This window comes from Periplaneta americana, chromosome 17 (assembly GCF_040183065.1).
Source record: "Periplaneta americana isolate PAMFEO1 chromosome 17, P.americana_PAMFEO1_priV1, whole genome shotgun sequence".
NCBI classification, from domain to species: domain Eukaryota; kingdom Metazoa; phylum Arthropoda; class Insecta; order Blattodea; family Blattidae; genus Periplaneta; species Periplaneta americana.
Window position 1 is genome coordinate 3,343,751 of NC_091133.1, and position 15,245 is coordinate 3,358,995.

The 15,245-nt window shown below is 37.9% G+C and overlaps 1 protein-coding gene across 3 annotated transcripts in view; it reads left to right on the forward strand.

Moving 5' to 3' along the window:
• LOC138693086 (zinc finger protein 501-like) overlaps positions 1-15,245 on the forward strand; it is a 62,166-nt gene that overhangs the window by 33,193 nt on the left and 13,728 nt on the right. For 2 of the 3 annotated variants that reach the window (XM_069816685.1, XM_069816686.1), the window contains one exon: positions 10,668-10,765. In XM_069816685.1, coding sequence (XP_069672786.1) covers positions 10,668-10,765 — 98 coding nt within the window. Of the gene's footprint in view, positions 1-8,253; positions 8,358-10,667; positions 10,766-15,245 lie in introns of those variants that run through there. The other variant, XM_069816687.1, reaches the window with a different exon arrangement.

A 15,245-nucleotide genomic window follows, 5' to 3' on the forward strand; every position in this document is an offset into this window, starting at 1 on the left:
GCACTTACGCACCACTTGTATGCAGTGTCTATCATAATTGAACTGTTACTTAATAGTTTAATATTATCATACGTCTATTTCATACGAACTGCGTGCCCGATAGGAAAACTTGCTAATTTATTGCCATTGTGAAGTAAAACAACTTTAAGGCTGACTTTAGAGCAGTCTATAAAAACACACCAATTGTCTGAATATCTTTAATGCCCATGGCGTCCATCAGTCATTACAAAATACAAGATTGTAATGGAGATTGACGAAGTCAGAAGCTGGTTATTTATTTGTTTGTTCAAGAAGTTTTCACTCCTTTTTTTTTTTTTTTTTTAGACCGGCCAGAGGCCGTTTACCAAGTTTTCTTTGTTTTGTGTTTTCCATTAGTTTCCTTTGTTTTACTTATACTAATACAAACACAACACCCATGCCCGAGGTGGGACTCGAACCCACAACCCTTCGGCCCAAGCGATAGAGACATACCGTGCCCCTACCGCTTGAGCCATCCGGGCTGGCGCTCCTTAAACCATGATCCCAGCCAGCAATTCAGGCTTATTCTTAGGCAGATCTAATTCTCTCACAAGGTCATTTAGTCACTTTATCGCTTTTGGAAAGTAATGTATCAGGCACAGAGTCCCTGTATGTTATATTACGTTGATGATCCCTGTGTTGCTTCGTCAGACAGGGGAGATGGTGTGTTGTACTCATCGTCAGAATCAATGTTGTAGGAGACTGGAGGATGAGGTATCGGTAATTCATGGGTGGGGGATATTTGTTTAAGTTAAAGCATGTTTTTTTTTTTACTATTCATGACAATAACGGAAGGAATCATACAGAAGAAACAATCATTTAAATTGTTGCATTGTTCCCTTTACATCATTGGTATAGCAAAATTCATAGATCGCCGATTTCCATTTCGCCACTCGTGTAGATTTGTGGAATATGTACGACAACAAATATGGGGTGCAAACAGCTTATCCTGATACCCTACCTTGCAACCAAAATAATGATTGTACTTCTTTTTAACAGTGGGAGTTAACTTTACCTTTTTTGATTTAAAACTAACTTCTTCACAAATATAACAGAAGTTATTTGGGTTAACACACTTACGCGACATTTTGCATCTTTAATGCCAAGACATTAAGATTTATTACTAATTATATCATTAAAAAACAACCAAATATAAGCTAAAAGAGTAACAAGAATAAAAACAAATATAAACAGTAATCATAATCATTTATTGCATCCACTGATCATATACATGATATGGGACATGTCATATTTACAAACTAATAATTAATTACATAATATACATAAAAGTAATAACTATAATTAAATGCAACACAAATACAAATATACAAAACTTGGAACTTGATTGTCGGTCGATTTCGGCTATAAGTCCTGTTATGTCTTGAAGTCAGGAGTCAATTTCAACTGTCGCGTCCTTCATGAGAAGACATCCTTCTTGAAGTCAGGATCTGGAAAAGAGGAAGTAAAATTTTTTGAAGTAAGGCTTTCTTTTTCTATTCAGTTATGACAATTTTCAATAAATTCGTTCATACTGTAAAAGCAGTCTTTGATTACAATTTTATAAAGTTCTTTCTTAAATTTCTGATGTGCAGATATTTCTTTAAGATAATTTGGTAAGCTATTATACATAAGAAGACCAGCATGAATGAAACTGTTTTTAAATAGAGTTGTGTTAAAACTTTCAATAAAAATATTATCTTTATTTCTTGTATTGTACTGGTGTGTGTCTGAATTTGTAGGTAAGCTATGCAAATTATATTTCATAAAATTTAAGGTTTCATAAATATAAATACAGGGTAATGGCAAGATATGTAATTTTTTGAAGAATGGTCTGCAGCTGCTAGTTTGAGACACTTGAACTATGGTTCTAATAGCTCTCTTTTGTAGTTTAAATATTTGGATTGCACTAGGTGAATTACCCCAAAAGATTATACCATACGTTAGGATACAGTGAAAGCATGCAAAGTACAAAATGCGAGCAGATTCAATAGATGATGCTATTATTAGTAATCGCAAGGCAAAGCAAATTTTACTTAATTTCTTCCCTAGTTCCTGAAGGTGTACGGACCATTTTAAATGTTCATCTAGCCATATAACAAGAAATGTTGTATTGTTAGAAAATTGAATTGTTTCATTTTGATACTCTATGACCGGCCACTCAGAATTATTATTTTGTGAATGATGAAAAGAAATGGCTATGGTTTTCGACTTATTGATTACCAGTCTGCTCGTCTCAAACCATTCCACTAGTTGATTTATTGTCTTTTCTATAAGAAAACGCATCATATTGACATCTTTTCCCGATAAAAAGATAATGGTATCATCTGCAAAGAAAGTTGATTCTCCATGACTGATGTATGACTTTAAATCATTTATATATACTATATCAAAAAGAGAATTGGTCCAAGAATTGAGCCCAGTGGAACACCATACCCTACGCGCTTTCTTTCAGACAGACAGTGAAACGTAATCACCTGCATTCCTGTAGTAGTCTAAAACAGCAAATAATTGAAGAAACTGGAACTGTCAGTCAGTAATCGTCATCTTTGTGAACAACAAATATTAAGCTGTTATGCTAAAACTGTCAATTAAAAATTCTTGTCTTCGTGATTAGGCCTATTCTTATTTACACAATTCATCAAATCTGTACCGATGGAGTTCCTGAAATATTTAATTAATCGAGTTAGGACATTAACTTAATCTTGCACACTGTGTGCATTTTGCTTAGGCCTAATAATAAATATTTCAATAAACAAGGAAATGCATCAACTGTTACTATTAATCGAATATGTGCAAGAATGTCAAAATATTATAACTAGGCCATATCTATATAGTATGACAATACTTAACCAGATTTATTTTGCACTCACCTATTGATTCATAAAGAAAATTGATTTAGAGAGATGCTGTCTATCTTCTTGTGCAAAGCAATGCTGTATGATTTTGCAGTGTGGTGACATCTGATTTCACATAGGCCTACAGATTTATTGTTAAATGAATTATTCTTAAAATGTGATTTTCGGGATATTCGTTGTGTAAGACATGGTCATGTAACTGGGGGAAAAGGATTCAAGAATTGAGCTGGTCAGAACTAATTTTTTCACTTGACTTGCCAAAGACTTGACTTGAAATGAACTGAACAAAGCCTGTGGTGAATTGATGGTATACATTTATCGCGTTTAACAGCAGATAATCGTTTACTGAGACGCTCAGGATTTTGCAATGGAAATATAAAAAGAAAGTCAGTGCTTATTCGTATAAAACATTCCCGAATCCTTCTTCCGTCGATTCTTACAGTTGAAGAGTCCACTGCAAGAATGATGGATGTCACTTCCTTGTCGAAAATGAACCAAGACGTCAGTGCATAGCGTAAGACATATAGAATGTACATAGAGAGTTATATGGCATTAACACTGATAGTCATTATCCAGTAATGATCGGAAAATCACAATTAAGCTTTCAGCGCTAAGCATTTCAAACTTTCAATTGCTTCTCCAGCAAAATGTATTCCAAATGACATCCATCATTCTTGCAGTGGACTCTTCAGTTATATGCAGCACAACTATGCACCATGATTCCACTTACGAAATTTTATACAGGAATACGATGAAAATAAATTATAAAAGAACACTATTTGTACAGTTGTATGTAGCACAAGAGCACACAGTGGTTTCACTTATAACAAAGAAATACGATTAAAATGCTATATAAACACTATTTGTATACGCCTAATATGCAGCACAGTAGTAGGCCTACACTGTAGTTTCACGTATATCACAGGAACGAGTCATTTAAACTATACTCGTATACACACACTATTGATTAAATTAATACGCACTTACTCCTAACACATTCAATAATACTGAATAACCTTCTATGCTATTTCAAATTAGGCGGATGTCCTATAGTCGATAGTCGATAGTGAAAGCGTGTCTAGATCGAAGCGAAGAAAGAAAATAAGATATTGAAGGTGAAAAGGTAAGAAGAGGAAAACGGATAACATCAGAAACTCGCGGCTCAGATAGTGTTTACTAGTGTACGTTGGTATGACGGATAGAAAAATAGAAAAGTGAAATAGGGAGAATAAACAAAACGCGCACCAATTCCCCAGGTCCGCGCCATCTTGAAAATAAGCAGCATACGCGAGTAACTGCAGACTCATCAAACGCAAAACAACTGCTCCCACAGCTAAACAACAGCGAAGTGAACGAAGCTAAACACAGGTGAATAACAGCAACATGACGGATAAATGCGCGAAGTGCGAGATGACAATAAGCAAGGAAGCGGTAGGCTGCGATGGCTGCCCTCTATGGTTCCACAGCACCTGCACCCCTTTAGGGGTCACGGAGGCGAAAGCATTGAACTCAAAGAAGGGAAACCTACTATGGATGTGCGATACATGTAGATATAGGCTACAAACGTATGGATTGAATAAAACTTCTACGGAAGCAGACGATCTAATCACTGATAGCAAAAAGAGCTACGAAGAACTAAAACAAAAAATGGACGAGGTCAGCGAGACCCTGATGCAAAAAATGTCCCTACTGCTAGAAACCCAATTACATCAAACAGAAATCCTGACATCGATAATAGAAAAACCAGAAACAAATTCAGCGGGCAGGGAACAAGCGGGAAGTGATGTAGAGAGAAACAAACAACCACGCCCCTCAGTTATCAAGGAACAACGTCAATATCAACACGATAAGGAAGACACAGAAACAAACAACGATCGACCAGAAACAAATGAACAAAGCCTCTACATCGAAGGAAGTAGAAGACAATACGCAGATGCGGTAAACATAGCCCCACGAAACAAAAGGCAGAACACTACAACTATCGGCACAATGGACCCATCGAACACAGATTTGCAAGCAGGAGAGAGACGGGCCTGGCTCTACGTAGGAAAACTTCACCCGAACACCACAACGGAGAAGATAAAAAACCACCTGCAGAAACAAGGAATCGAAACAGGAATAGAATGCGACGAACTAACTACAAAGGGTACCCTGAAGGCCTTTAGAATAGCCGTTCCTTTCGAGAGAAGATCTCAAGTAACCACTCCAGAATTCTGGCCGCAAGGAGTCTTGGTCAGACAATACCGATTTCGGAATGGGAGAACGGAAGGAGCGATATTGGAATAACAAGACACACAGCATAGACAATACAACAAGCACACACAGGACCAAGATCAGGACTCTACTATGGAATATTGAAGGACTAAGAAACGCAACAAATATATTACCAGACAACTTCTTCCAGACGTACGACATCGTATGCCTCATAGAAACCATGCTGACAAAGGACTGGACGACAAATGATCTATATACCATACACTCTCTTGCCACACAAGGACACGCTGGAAGGCCGAAAGGCGGCATCACTTGCCTGTTGAAACCCAGGCTGTCACCATTTCAAGTCATACATAAAACAGAGAATATCCTAGCAATCCAGACATCCCTATGCTCGATAGTTTGTGCATATTTTCAACCAGAGTGGAAACCATATGACATCATAGAAGAAATCAACTTAGCACTTACACAAGTAGACAAGAACGAACCACTAATTCTAGCAGGAGACTTTAATAGCAGAATAGACAATATCAGCGAAAAGACATCCATAATAATTAGTCACCTCGAAGCGGAAGGGATCTCCCTACTAAGTAAAGGAAGCGAAAAAACCTACATTGGACCAAATGGATGCAGCACCATTGATCTTTACTTCAGTAACATGAAAAGAATTGAAAGAATGTCCACAGAAGTACTTAGCAACGTAGTCATCCGAAAACACATGCCAGTGGAATCGACTCTCACGATGGAAACCAGATCTCAAAATAAGTCTCTTAGACAACCAAGAGTATCCAGAAAGTTAGACTCACAGAAGTTGAAGGACAACATTCCAATGGTACCAACGATACTACAGACGATCAAGCAGGATAACATCAATGCAGCACTGCGAATAATAGAAGACACAATTCGGAGCGCCACAGTAATTCAAGCCCCTCTTCAGAAAAGGGCAAAGCCTTGCTTTGACCACGTCTGCCATGCAAAAAGAAGGGACGCCCTCGAAGCCTTGCACAAAACCAAGAAAGCCCCAACGAAAGATAACCTGACCAACTACTCCCAAAAGAGGAAGACATACAAGATAGCAGTCAAGGAAGCCAAAGATCGCTACAATCAACGAACAGAAGAAAATCTGATAGAACAGGCAGAAAAAGAGCCCTTCAGCATTCTCAAACATAAACAGCCAAAGTTTCCAAGACATCTGCCAATAGAGACCTGGGAGACACACTTTACAGAGGTTCTACAATCTGCAGAGACTAGACAACAGGCATATAACATTAACGATGCCCCAGGAGACATAGAACTCTTCGCTACAGAGGAAGTACAGGCAGTAGTGCGGGAAGGAAAAGAAAGGAAAGCAGGAGGACCGGACCAAATATATTATGAACATATAAACGACAGCTGGACGGTACTAAAATATCCATTAACAGAACTCTTCAACAGATGCTTAATAGAAGGGCGCATACCAGATAAGTGGAGAGAATCTACTCTGAAAGTGCTCTATAAAGGGAAAGGAGACGCAAACAATCCCAACTCTTACCTAGGAGTCGCACTAGAAAGCACCCTGTTAAAGACTCTAACAAAACTTTTAACAAACCGCCTTCAAGAACTAGTGGAACACAGCATCCCAGAAGAGCAGTTTGGGTTTAGAGCTGGAAGGTCTACCATTCAAGCTGTCAAATGCCTCATGGAGGACATTGAAGAAGCCATCGAATCAAAAAGAGGAAAACTATATGCAGTATTTATAGACTTCACAAGAGCATTTGACTCGGTAAACAGAAGCATACTTCTGGACAAGCTGGAGAACACTACCGGGAATCACCACGTAGTGAACATAATAAGGGACATACTAGCCGAAAACTATGTAAGAGTGTGCGACAACATCACCACATCAAGACCCATATTACAAACTGTAGGAGTCCTGCAAGGAGACCCCATCAGCCCACTACTAATTAACGTAGCAACACACGACATTATCCAGGCCATCTCTACTGACCAAGTGAAGACCTACTTATATGCGGATGACATCGCAATAGTATCACAACACCTAGACAAACTGCAGGAAGCCTTCAATCGCCTAATAGAATGGTCTAAGAACAACAACATGACTATAAACAAGAATAAGACTGTTGCGATGGTATTCCGAAGAGGAGGTAGACTGTCAACCCACGAAGACATTATATGCGACGATACAAAATTAGCCACTGTCAACAAGTTCAAATATCTGGGAGTGACCTTGCAAACTCGCGGAATGGTATTCGGAGCACACATCAGAGAGAGAGCTTCTGCGGCAATAACAGCAATGAGTGATATTAGGAACATAAGTCAACTCTCACTCACAACAGAAATTACTCTATTCAAGCTCAAAATAACGCCAATAGCAACATATGGCTTGGAACTCATCTGGGATCACCTTAAAAAGAAAGACCTGAGGGAACTAGAGAGAGTAAAAGCAGTGTTTCTGAAAAGAGTTATGAGTATATCAAAGTACACACTATCACGCTTGGCATACGAATTGGCAACAGAGCCCTTCTACATCGAAGATCTACGATATGAGAAGATGTTGCCATCTACTGCAGGCTATGACGAACTACTCCACGAGTTGAAGGAGAAGAAACAAGAAATTTGGAGTGACTTCTACACCACGGACGCAATGACTTCCATAGAATGGACAAAAAGTGGTTATGATCTTAGGCATTCGGTAACCCGTTTCGCAGTGCACGGTTTCCATTATAAAGCTTGTTCAGCAAAGAGGTATCACGAACCAAACTCAGACTGCGTATGTGATTGGTGCGGTAAACCGTGTGGTAGATATCACGTTCTACAGTGCAGCAACAGAAACATATCATTGACCGCGCTGAGCACAGAGTTATGAACACACTCCTGCACATTGTGCGATTTTCTTACTATTAAAAATTAGGCGGATTCGTGATGTAAACATATTGTAATCACATGACACTCTCCCTCAAGATGGACATGCGCGAAAGTGTTCAATTTTTGGTAGAGGAACAGCGCTTGTAATGAGTCTATATTAAACTATGAAACGTCTATGGTCTCGCCTCGCTCGCACATTTCTCGGCACACATTTCACATTATACATCTCTTGGTATAGTGTGTAACTGGCCTTAGTGGTTGTCACGGCCTTCTATGTGATACAGTGCAATAAGCTGATACTACATGCTAAACATTAAAATAAATATATTCACAAGCTGAGCTGATTTGGAGGTGTCGTTGTGTATATCCTTTGCACACTTTGGACATTTATCCTGGCTTGCGTTGGTAGGCATGTTTTACTTCTGTTTTACGTAATCTCATTTCATAGAGAAGTAGTGAAAGTACGAGAGAGAACAAAATTATTAAAAACCATTTGGGGTCTTATTTTTCTGCATAGTTTACAATGGAACTCAGGGTCCCGAACCCTCTGATGGAATGTACGTCGTGCAGAGTCTTGTTTCTGTAATTTATCTCATTCATTTCAAGTTCAACAGGCCGCAATCACAACGATAAATTAAGTTAGTTTTAAGTGTTAAGTGAAGTGATATTTGTAAATATGTTAAAGACTAATATAACGAAAGTAAATTTTGCAAGATACAAGGTTTTTGTCCTTCGGGGAACAAATATTCCAATATTTAATATCACTACACCACCTCACTGATCTATAAAATAAGAGACCTGCCTCATTACTCAATATTACGCTCGATTTGACAAAGTTGAAGTGATTGTAACGGGATATTAGATAATAATAGGCATATGTCTGTAACGAAAGTTAATTTGGTATTTTCATACTTGCAACAAAGTGGTGTATCCACATTAAACATTCACAAAAATGTATAAATTCAAGTAGAGAAGTGCGTCCCTATGTATATTAGGTACGTCACGCCTTCTTTGATATTAGGACCTATCAATTGTACTGGGACTAAATGTTTTGGGCAATGTAAGTCGTAAAATAAGTCGCCAATTCTCCAGAAATGCTATACCAATGCCGCATGTAAGTTACCCCCACCACAACAAGCACACGGAGGCGTAGAGTAGGAGAAATCCACATGAGGGGGGGGGGAGTGGATAGCGAGAACGCAGTAGCTGATGTAAGATGCAGTAGATGTCAGAGTAGTATAATCTGTTCAAAATTTGTCTCCTCAGTCTTCTCTCTCTGTGTTTGGCCTTCTTTTCCCACCTCTCACCTCACTCCCTTTCTTTCTCTCCTTTTCTTCTGCATCACGTCCTATACACTGGATATTATATGTTGTTGGTGCACAGCTGACCTCGTCATGTGTGAAGATTCGTTCCTGCATCTTTCTCTTCATACGATGTTGCTTTTATGATCTCGAACAGCGCTCTCACTTGCGAATCGAGCTTTAAATTTATCCTGTAAGCATTTTAGTGAGAAATGGATATGTAATAGCCGTACGATCTTAACACACTATTTAGTGTAGGGAAATTTTTTCGTGTACATTACTATTTTACTGTGTGTAGTATGCATATTCTTATATGTGGTTGTCTGGCAGCCCTGCACGAGCAAATCTGGTCAGTATAGACTCGCATGACGTGACTGTAGTTGTGTGACTTCTATAAATGCGTTAACAAAGAGCGAGTGTTTTCGTAAAAGACGAGTATTTTCCCTGGAAAAAAAAGGAATACGTGGTGTTACTAAATGTTGTAATCGCGATCGGTAGTGAGTAAGCTATATGAGGGAAAGTGGGGGATAGGCGGAGACCTACATGTAGGGGAAATGGTGGGGAACTCGTGTTGCCAGTATGGCGTACTATTTAAGATCCGTAGGCAAGTAATGAACTATAGTTACGTGGAAAGTATGTGTTGCTGCAACACAAAACCATTTGCTCATGATTACAGTATATCCAGGTGACATTCCATTGAAACAAAAAAGAAGGGTGTTGGGAATGTCCGGAATGAAAACTGTATTATCTGAACTTAAATCTAAATACATAATTAAACTATGCTCATCTAAATCTAATAGTGTAACAGCCCACACTTGACTGTCTGTCTCCATGGTTTTTAAGCATCTTTTGTTCTCGAAGATTCTGGAAGCGTCTGTAGCAGTGCTACTTCTGGACTAGTATAAACCGCTGGTAGTAACAGTTCCACTAGCTAGGTGGTGCTGCCACAGGTGGCTAAATTACGAACACAGTATATTACACGTAACAAAGGGTAATTCGGTATTACTCGACCGAGGCGAGTGGAGCCGTGGGCTTAATGTGAACTATAGTGATGACGCTTTACAAAAGCAGGAGCAGTACAATTGGCCTCCAGGCTGCAGGGCTCCTCTGGTCTCGGTCGAGTAATAAAAATGTCGGTCAGTATGGTTTGTTCAGGCTTTCGGTATGCCTACCAAAAACGTGTAATATCCAAGGCAAACCAGAAACCCCAACAGACCAAACCTAACCTATCACTGATCCTCGATGATGTCATTGATGTCCGTCATATTGACCAACATTTTCTACCGAGTTACCAAAAGAAGTATTTCCTTCCATGGTGTAGAATTTCTGGAAATATACCAATCAGTCTTACCAACTGATAATAAGTCTACCTTAAAGTGCAAATGACTGTCATTGCCTGACTCTCCTCTTTCAGTTGCAATGGATATGATCAAAATGGAACCTGGCGTCGACCTATTGGACTTGCATACAAGTGATGGAACAAATGTAGAAGACAAGAAGTTCTTTCTAAAGGTAAAGTGGAAGACATTGCAGCATGCATAACACTGTATCATAACATGGAAAGAACAATATCTTCCATTGTGTATGTATCACATTGAATTATACTAAAGTGTTGCTTCTCCAACTGTTCTGCAGAAGCCCAGGTTTCCTCAAAGTTGGTTTTGGGGTTCTGTGAAATGTTTTCTGCAATGGTGGGCTGCTTGGTCTGTCTGTATTATTTTCAAACACAATGTACAGTCTTAGGTACAATCGATAACGCGGCTGTTGGTGGTGAAAAGTTTAAGTATTGAAGAGCTATTCACACCAGTGTGTGCTGTCTGCTTTGATTCAAGTCAGGTGGCTGTAAGCCTCTCTTCGTGCCATCTGTACAGTTCGCTCCAGTGGAACAGTCAGTGACATGGTGGGGCCCAGGAGGCAGTGCGCATGATCAGACATGCAACGAAGCAAAACTAATTTCATTACCTCCACTAGTTGTTTCCTTGTGAACCAGGTCGCTCGTCCTCTGATCATGTCCTCTGTCTCCTTTTTGGAACTTATAAAATATTTGTGCAGCAAAACTTTTTTCTAAGATTATACTTATCAGCCAGAACCTAAATCAGAGGCAAATTTTGCAGTAATGTATTGAATTAGATGTTATCACCTACAGTAACTTCGATTGATTTTCTTCTGTAGTATATCTATAGCCTACGTCTCTAGTCAACAATTTGATGATTGAACATAATATATTAATGAAAGAAAGTAGGTCACATGTAGCAAATTAATAACGATTTTCACTTCCACTACTTCATTTATAAATCACAAGGCCTCACAAGATGGTTTATTTCCACAACTAATGCAAAATGCTTCTCATTAATTGAAACTAAATCCAGCTAATGTCCAGTTTCATGATTTAAGTAAGTCCTGGAGTATTGCATTGCTCCACACAGATCATTTCTATCACGGACGGTTTTAGTCTAAACTGCATTTCTTGCAAGTTGAGAGGGCGCGAAGATATTCTTTTCCCCCCTCCCTATTCCCCAGATACTGTTAGCAACCGAGCTGTAGCTGTTACTTCTTATACCTGCACCCCCTACACTGTACACAGAACAAAATAAAATATTTAATAAAGTACACTAGGGGACATAAAACGCAGCCATACAGATGTTTGACAATGACTTGTTTCAGTATATTTTAGTGTCATTGTTATAATATTTTCAACTGGCTACTAATAAAATTAACGAATGTTGGTTTGAATGTTGGGGAGCGACACAGTGCAGATTGTCCCAGTGTGTATGTCGCAGTGTAGCAACTAGCGGTGGAGAAAACATTTATCTTTTGCCCTGAGTGGTTTGAGATTTGTTTCGTCCTTACAGTTTACTTCGTAGTGTTTTGTGAATATCGGTATAGGAAATAGTGTACATAGTGTAGTGTTAATTTCTTATATAAGTACATAGTTTTTATTATTTAGGCTTAGGACCGTATTTTATTGTAGTTTGTAAATTATTTAACGAACATTATGGCTTCCAGCAGTGTTATAAAACATAAAAAAGGTAAACCAATGCGAAGTGGTCAGCAGAGATGTGTGTTGAATTTATTTCAAACGTTATGTGCTGAAAATCCAACTCACAGTTTAGAAAAGGTGGCTGAGATGACGGGAGTGGGAAAAGCAAGTGTTTATCGCATCAGAAGAGAGGCGAAGATGAATGACAATAAATTAAAGAGTCCGGTGAAATTTCGCAAAACTGTTCCACTATTAGAAAAATACGACGAATTCACAAAATCAGCAATAAGATCTAAAGTTCACCAATTCTTTTTTCGTCAAGAACTGCCAACTTTAGACAAAATATTAGCTGCGGTGAACGGTAATGAAGATAATAGTGATAACAACCTACCAAAATTCTCGAGGTATGTTAATTTAAATTAATTCTTGATTTCCGCACAAAACCGATTATGAAAGTCTATAAAAATATTTCTAGTTCTAATTTTATTATAATGCATGTCATAATACAGGCTTTGTATTATAATGTTATTATTCATAATTCCACTTAAATTCACTGCATAGTACTATAATTTGTGTAGCTGAACGTAGAAACGCATTACTACTGGTTCAGTAGACCTATGCTTATTAAGATCGAAATACTTAAATTTAATATGTCAGTTGTACGCCTGTTTTTGTATTTATTTCTTCTTACGTTACAAGTAACTGTCGTATATTGAACTCATTAAATATTTTTAATATGCAAATTATTGATATAGACAGTAATAAAAATAGAATTGATTTCTTGGTATAGACTTTCGAAATATAGATTTTGACACTTTGTGTTGTAAGTCAATTAGTCGAACGTTTTTACGACGGACTGTAGCACCTTCCCCTTCACTGACGGTAGAGAGTGTGAGGAGAGGGGAAAGCCTCTCAACCAAACTGAAATGGGGAGTAGTGTATAGAGCGCTTTCTTCCCATGCAGTCGATAAGATGTTCTATCCTGCTGCCATGCATCTCTAGGAATTGTTTTTCTCTCCTTTTTTTCTTCTTTCGTTTGTTTTGTTTCACTTATCGCTTATTTACGCTAAAATATTTTCCCTGGTACTTGTTCTAGCTGCTTAGGGACGACATATAACGAATGTTATTACCTCAACTAGAGGTTTGCTTGTGTATCTGGTCCCTTGTTCTCTGATCTTGCGCATTGCCTCCTTTCTGATACTTTTAAAATATTTGTGCACAATCAATTGTTTCTAAGACTACATAAAGTTCGTCATGGCATCTGTAAAAAAATGTATTGCAGCTCCTTAATATTTGGTCTCTCAGAATTGTGAGAAAACCACAATGTCTATTGCTGGTAAGCTCCACCTGAAGTGGGGGTGCTATGGTGGAGACATCTAGTGGATAAAAATGTAACTTTGAAATATGCTATCTTGTAATGAAAAATAGAACTTTCTTCTGTGTTCCTTTTACCTGTCACTCTGCTTTCCTCTCACCTTCCCTCTTATTTCTTTGCCAAGGCTGGGATGCGATCTGCTGAACCTCCCTACGTTATAATACTCCATGCTTTTTTTTTAAGTAGGTTATTTTACGACGCTTTATCAACAGCTTAGGTTATTTAGCGTCTGAATGAGATGAAGGTGATAATGCCGGTGAAATGATTCTGGGGTCCAACACCGAAAGTTACCCAACATTTACTCATATTGGGTTGAGGGAAAACCCCGGAAAAAACCTCAACCAGGTAACTTGCCCCGACCGGGAATCGAACCCGGGCCACCTGGTTTCGCGGCTAGACGTGCTAACCGTTACTCCACAGGTGTGGACTACTCCATGCTGTGGAGCAAGAGATACGTACAGATGTTTTTATCGAAGCCATATATTGTGGGCCCTAACAGCATGGTGCATCCTCCGGTTGCGGATAGAGGAGACGACTTCCAGATATGGAGGGTAGCTGCGAATATATTGAAGTGGACGGCCGATATAGCCCATCATTGTAAAAAAGAGCTTGTTACGAAACCCCAACATAAGTCTCAGAATGAGACTGATTCTTTGGAGCGACCACAGCAAAGCAATAAGGTTATGAGATTTGGTACTTGGAATGTCACTAGTCTGTATAGAACAGGAGGAGTAATATTAGTAGCAAAAGAACTAGCTAGATATAGAATAGACTTCGTGGGAGTACAGGAGGTTAGATTAGATAGGAATGGCATATTACGAATAGGCGATTACATGTATTACGGGGAAGGAAACAATAATCATTAATCACCAATTAGCAATATGATTCTTTATTCATAAAAAAATAAGTTAACAGTAAAAAAGGTAAAATTTACAGAATAGAAAGACGACCATTTAAAGGATAACTTCCATAAGGATTTGAAACATACTTATTATAATTTTTCTAGATAATACATTCAAATATTATTGCGGGATTCAGTGCTAAAATATGACTTCTGAGGTTCAGACTTGTCTTCGGACAGTTGACTAAACAACAACAACGACAATTGAACAATAAGTTACCAAAAATTAAGCTCGTGTACCAAGAGTTTATAGGTATTTAATTTTTTGATAATTTTTAGTAGGAGTTGCGTATGAAGAATTGAGGTTATGTGATTATATTTCATCATTTTACAATTTATCCTTTTTATTCCATATAATATGGTGGATGAATTATTTGAAGTCGTGCATATTAAGTTACAAAATATAATTTGATGAAACATGCAGTATTCGGAAAACACATTGGAAAATAATTACAAAATAAAACACACTTGTTCAAGCAGGATTATAATAATAATAATAATAATAATAATAATAATAATAATAATAATAATAATAATAATAATAATAATAATAATCTTTATTGTCATTGAATGAAAAACTTCACTATAGACATTGTCAAATGTTACAATCTTACTGCAATACATTTCATAGATATACAAAATAAAAATTTAATTATAAAAACAATGTAGATATTTATCAAATTACATAGTATAAAGTTAAAAGTACTATATTTACTAAATAAAAGACAGTATCAAG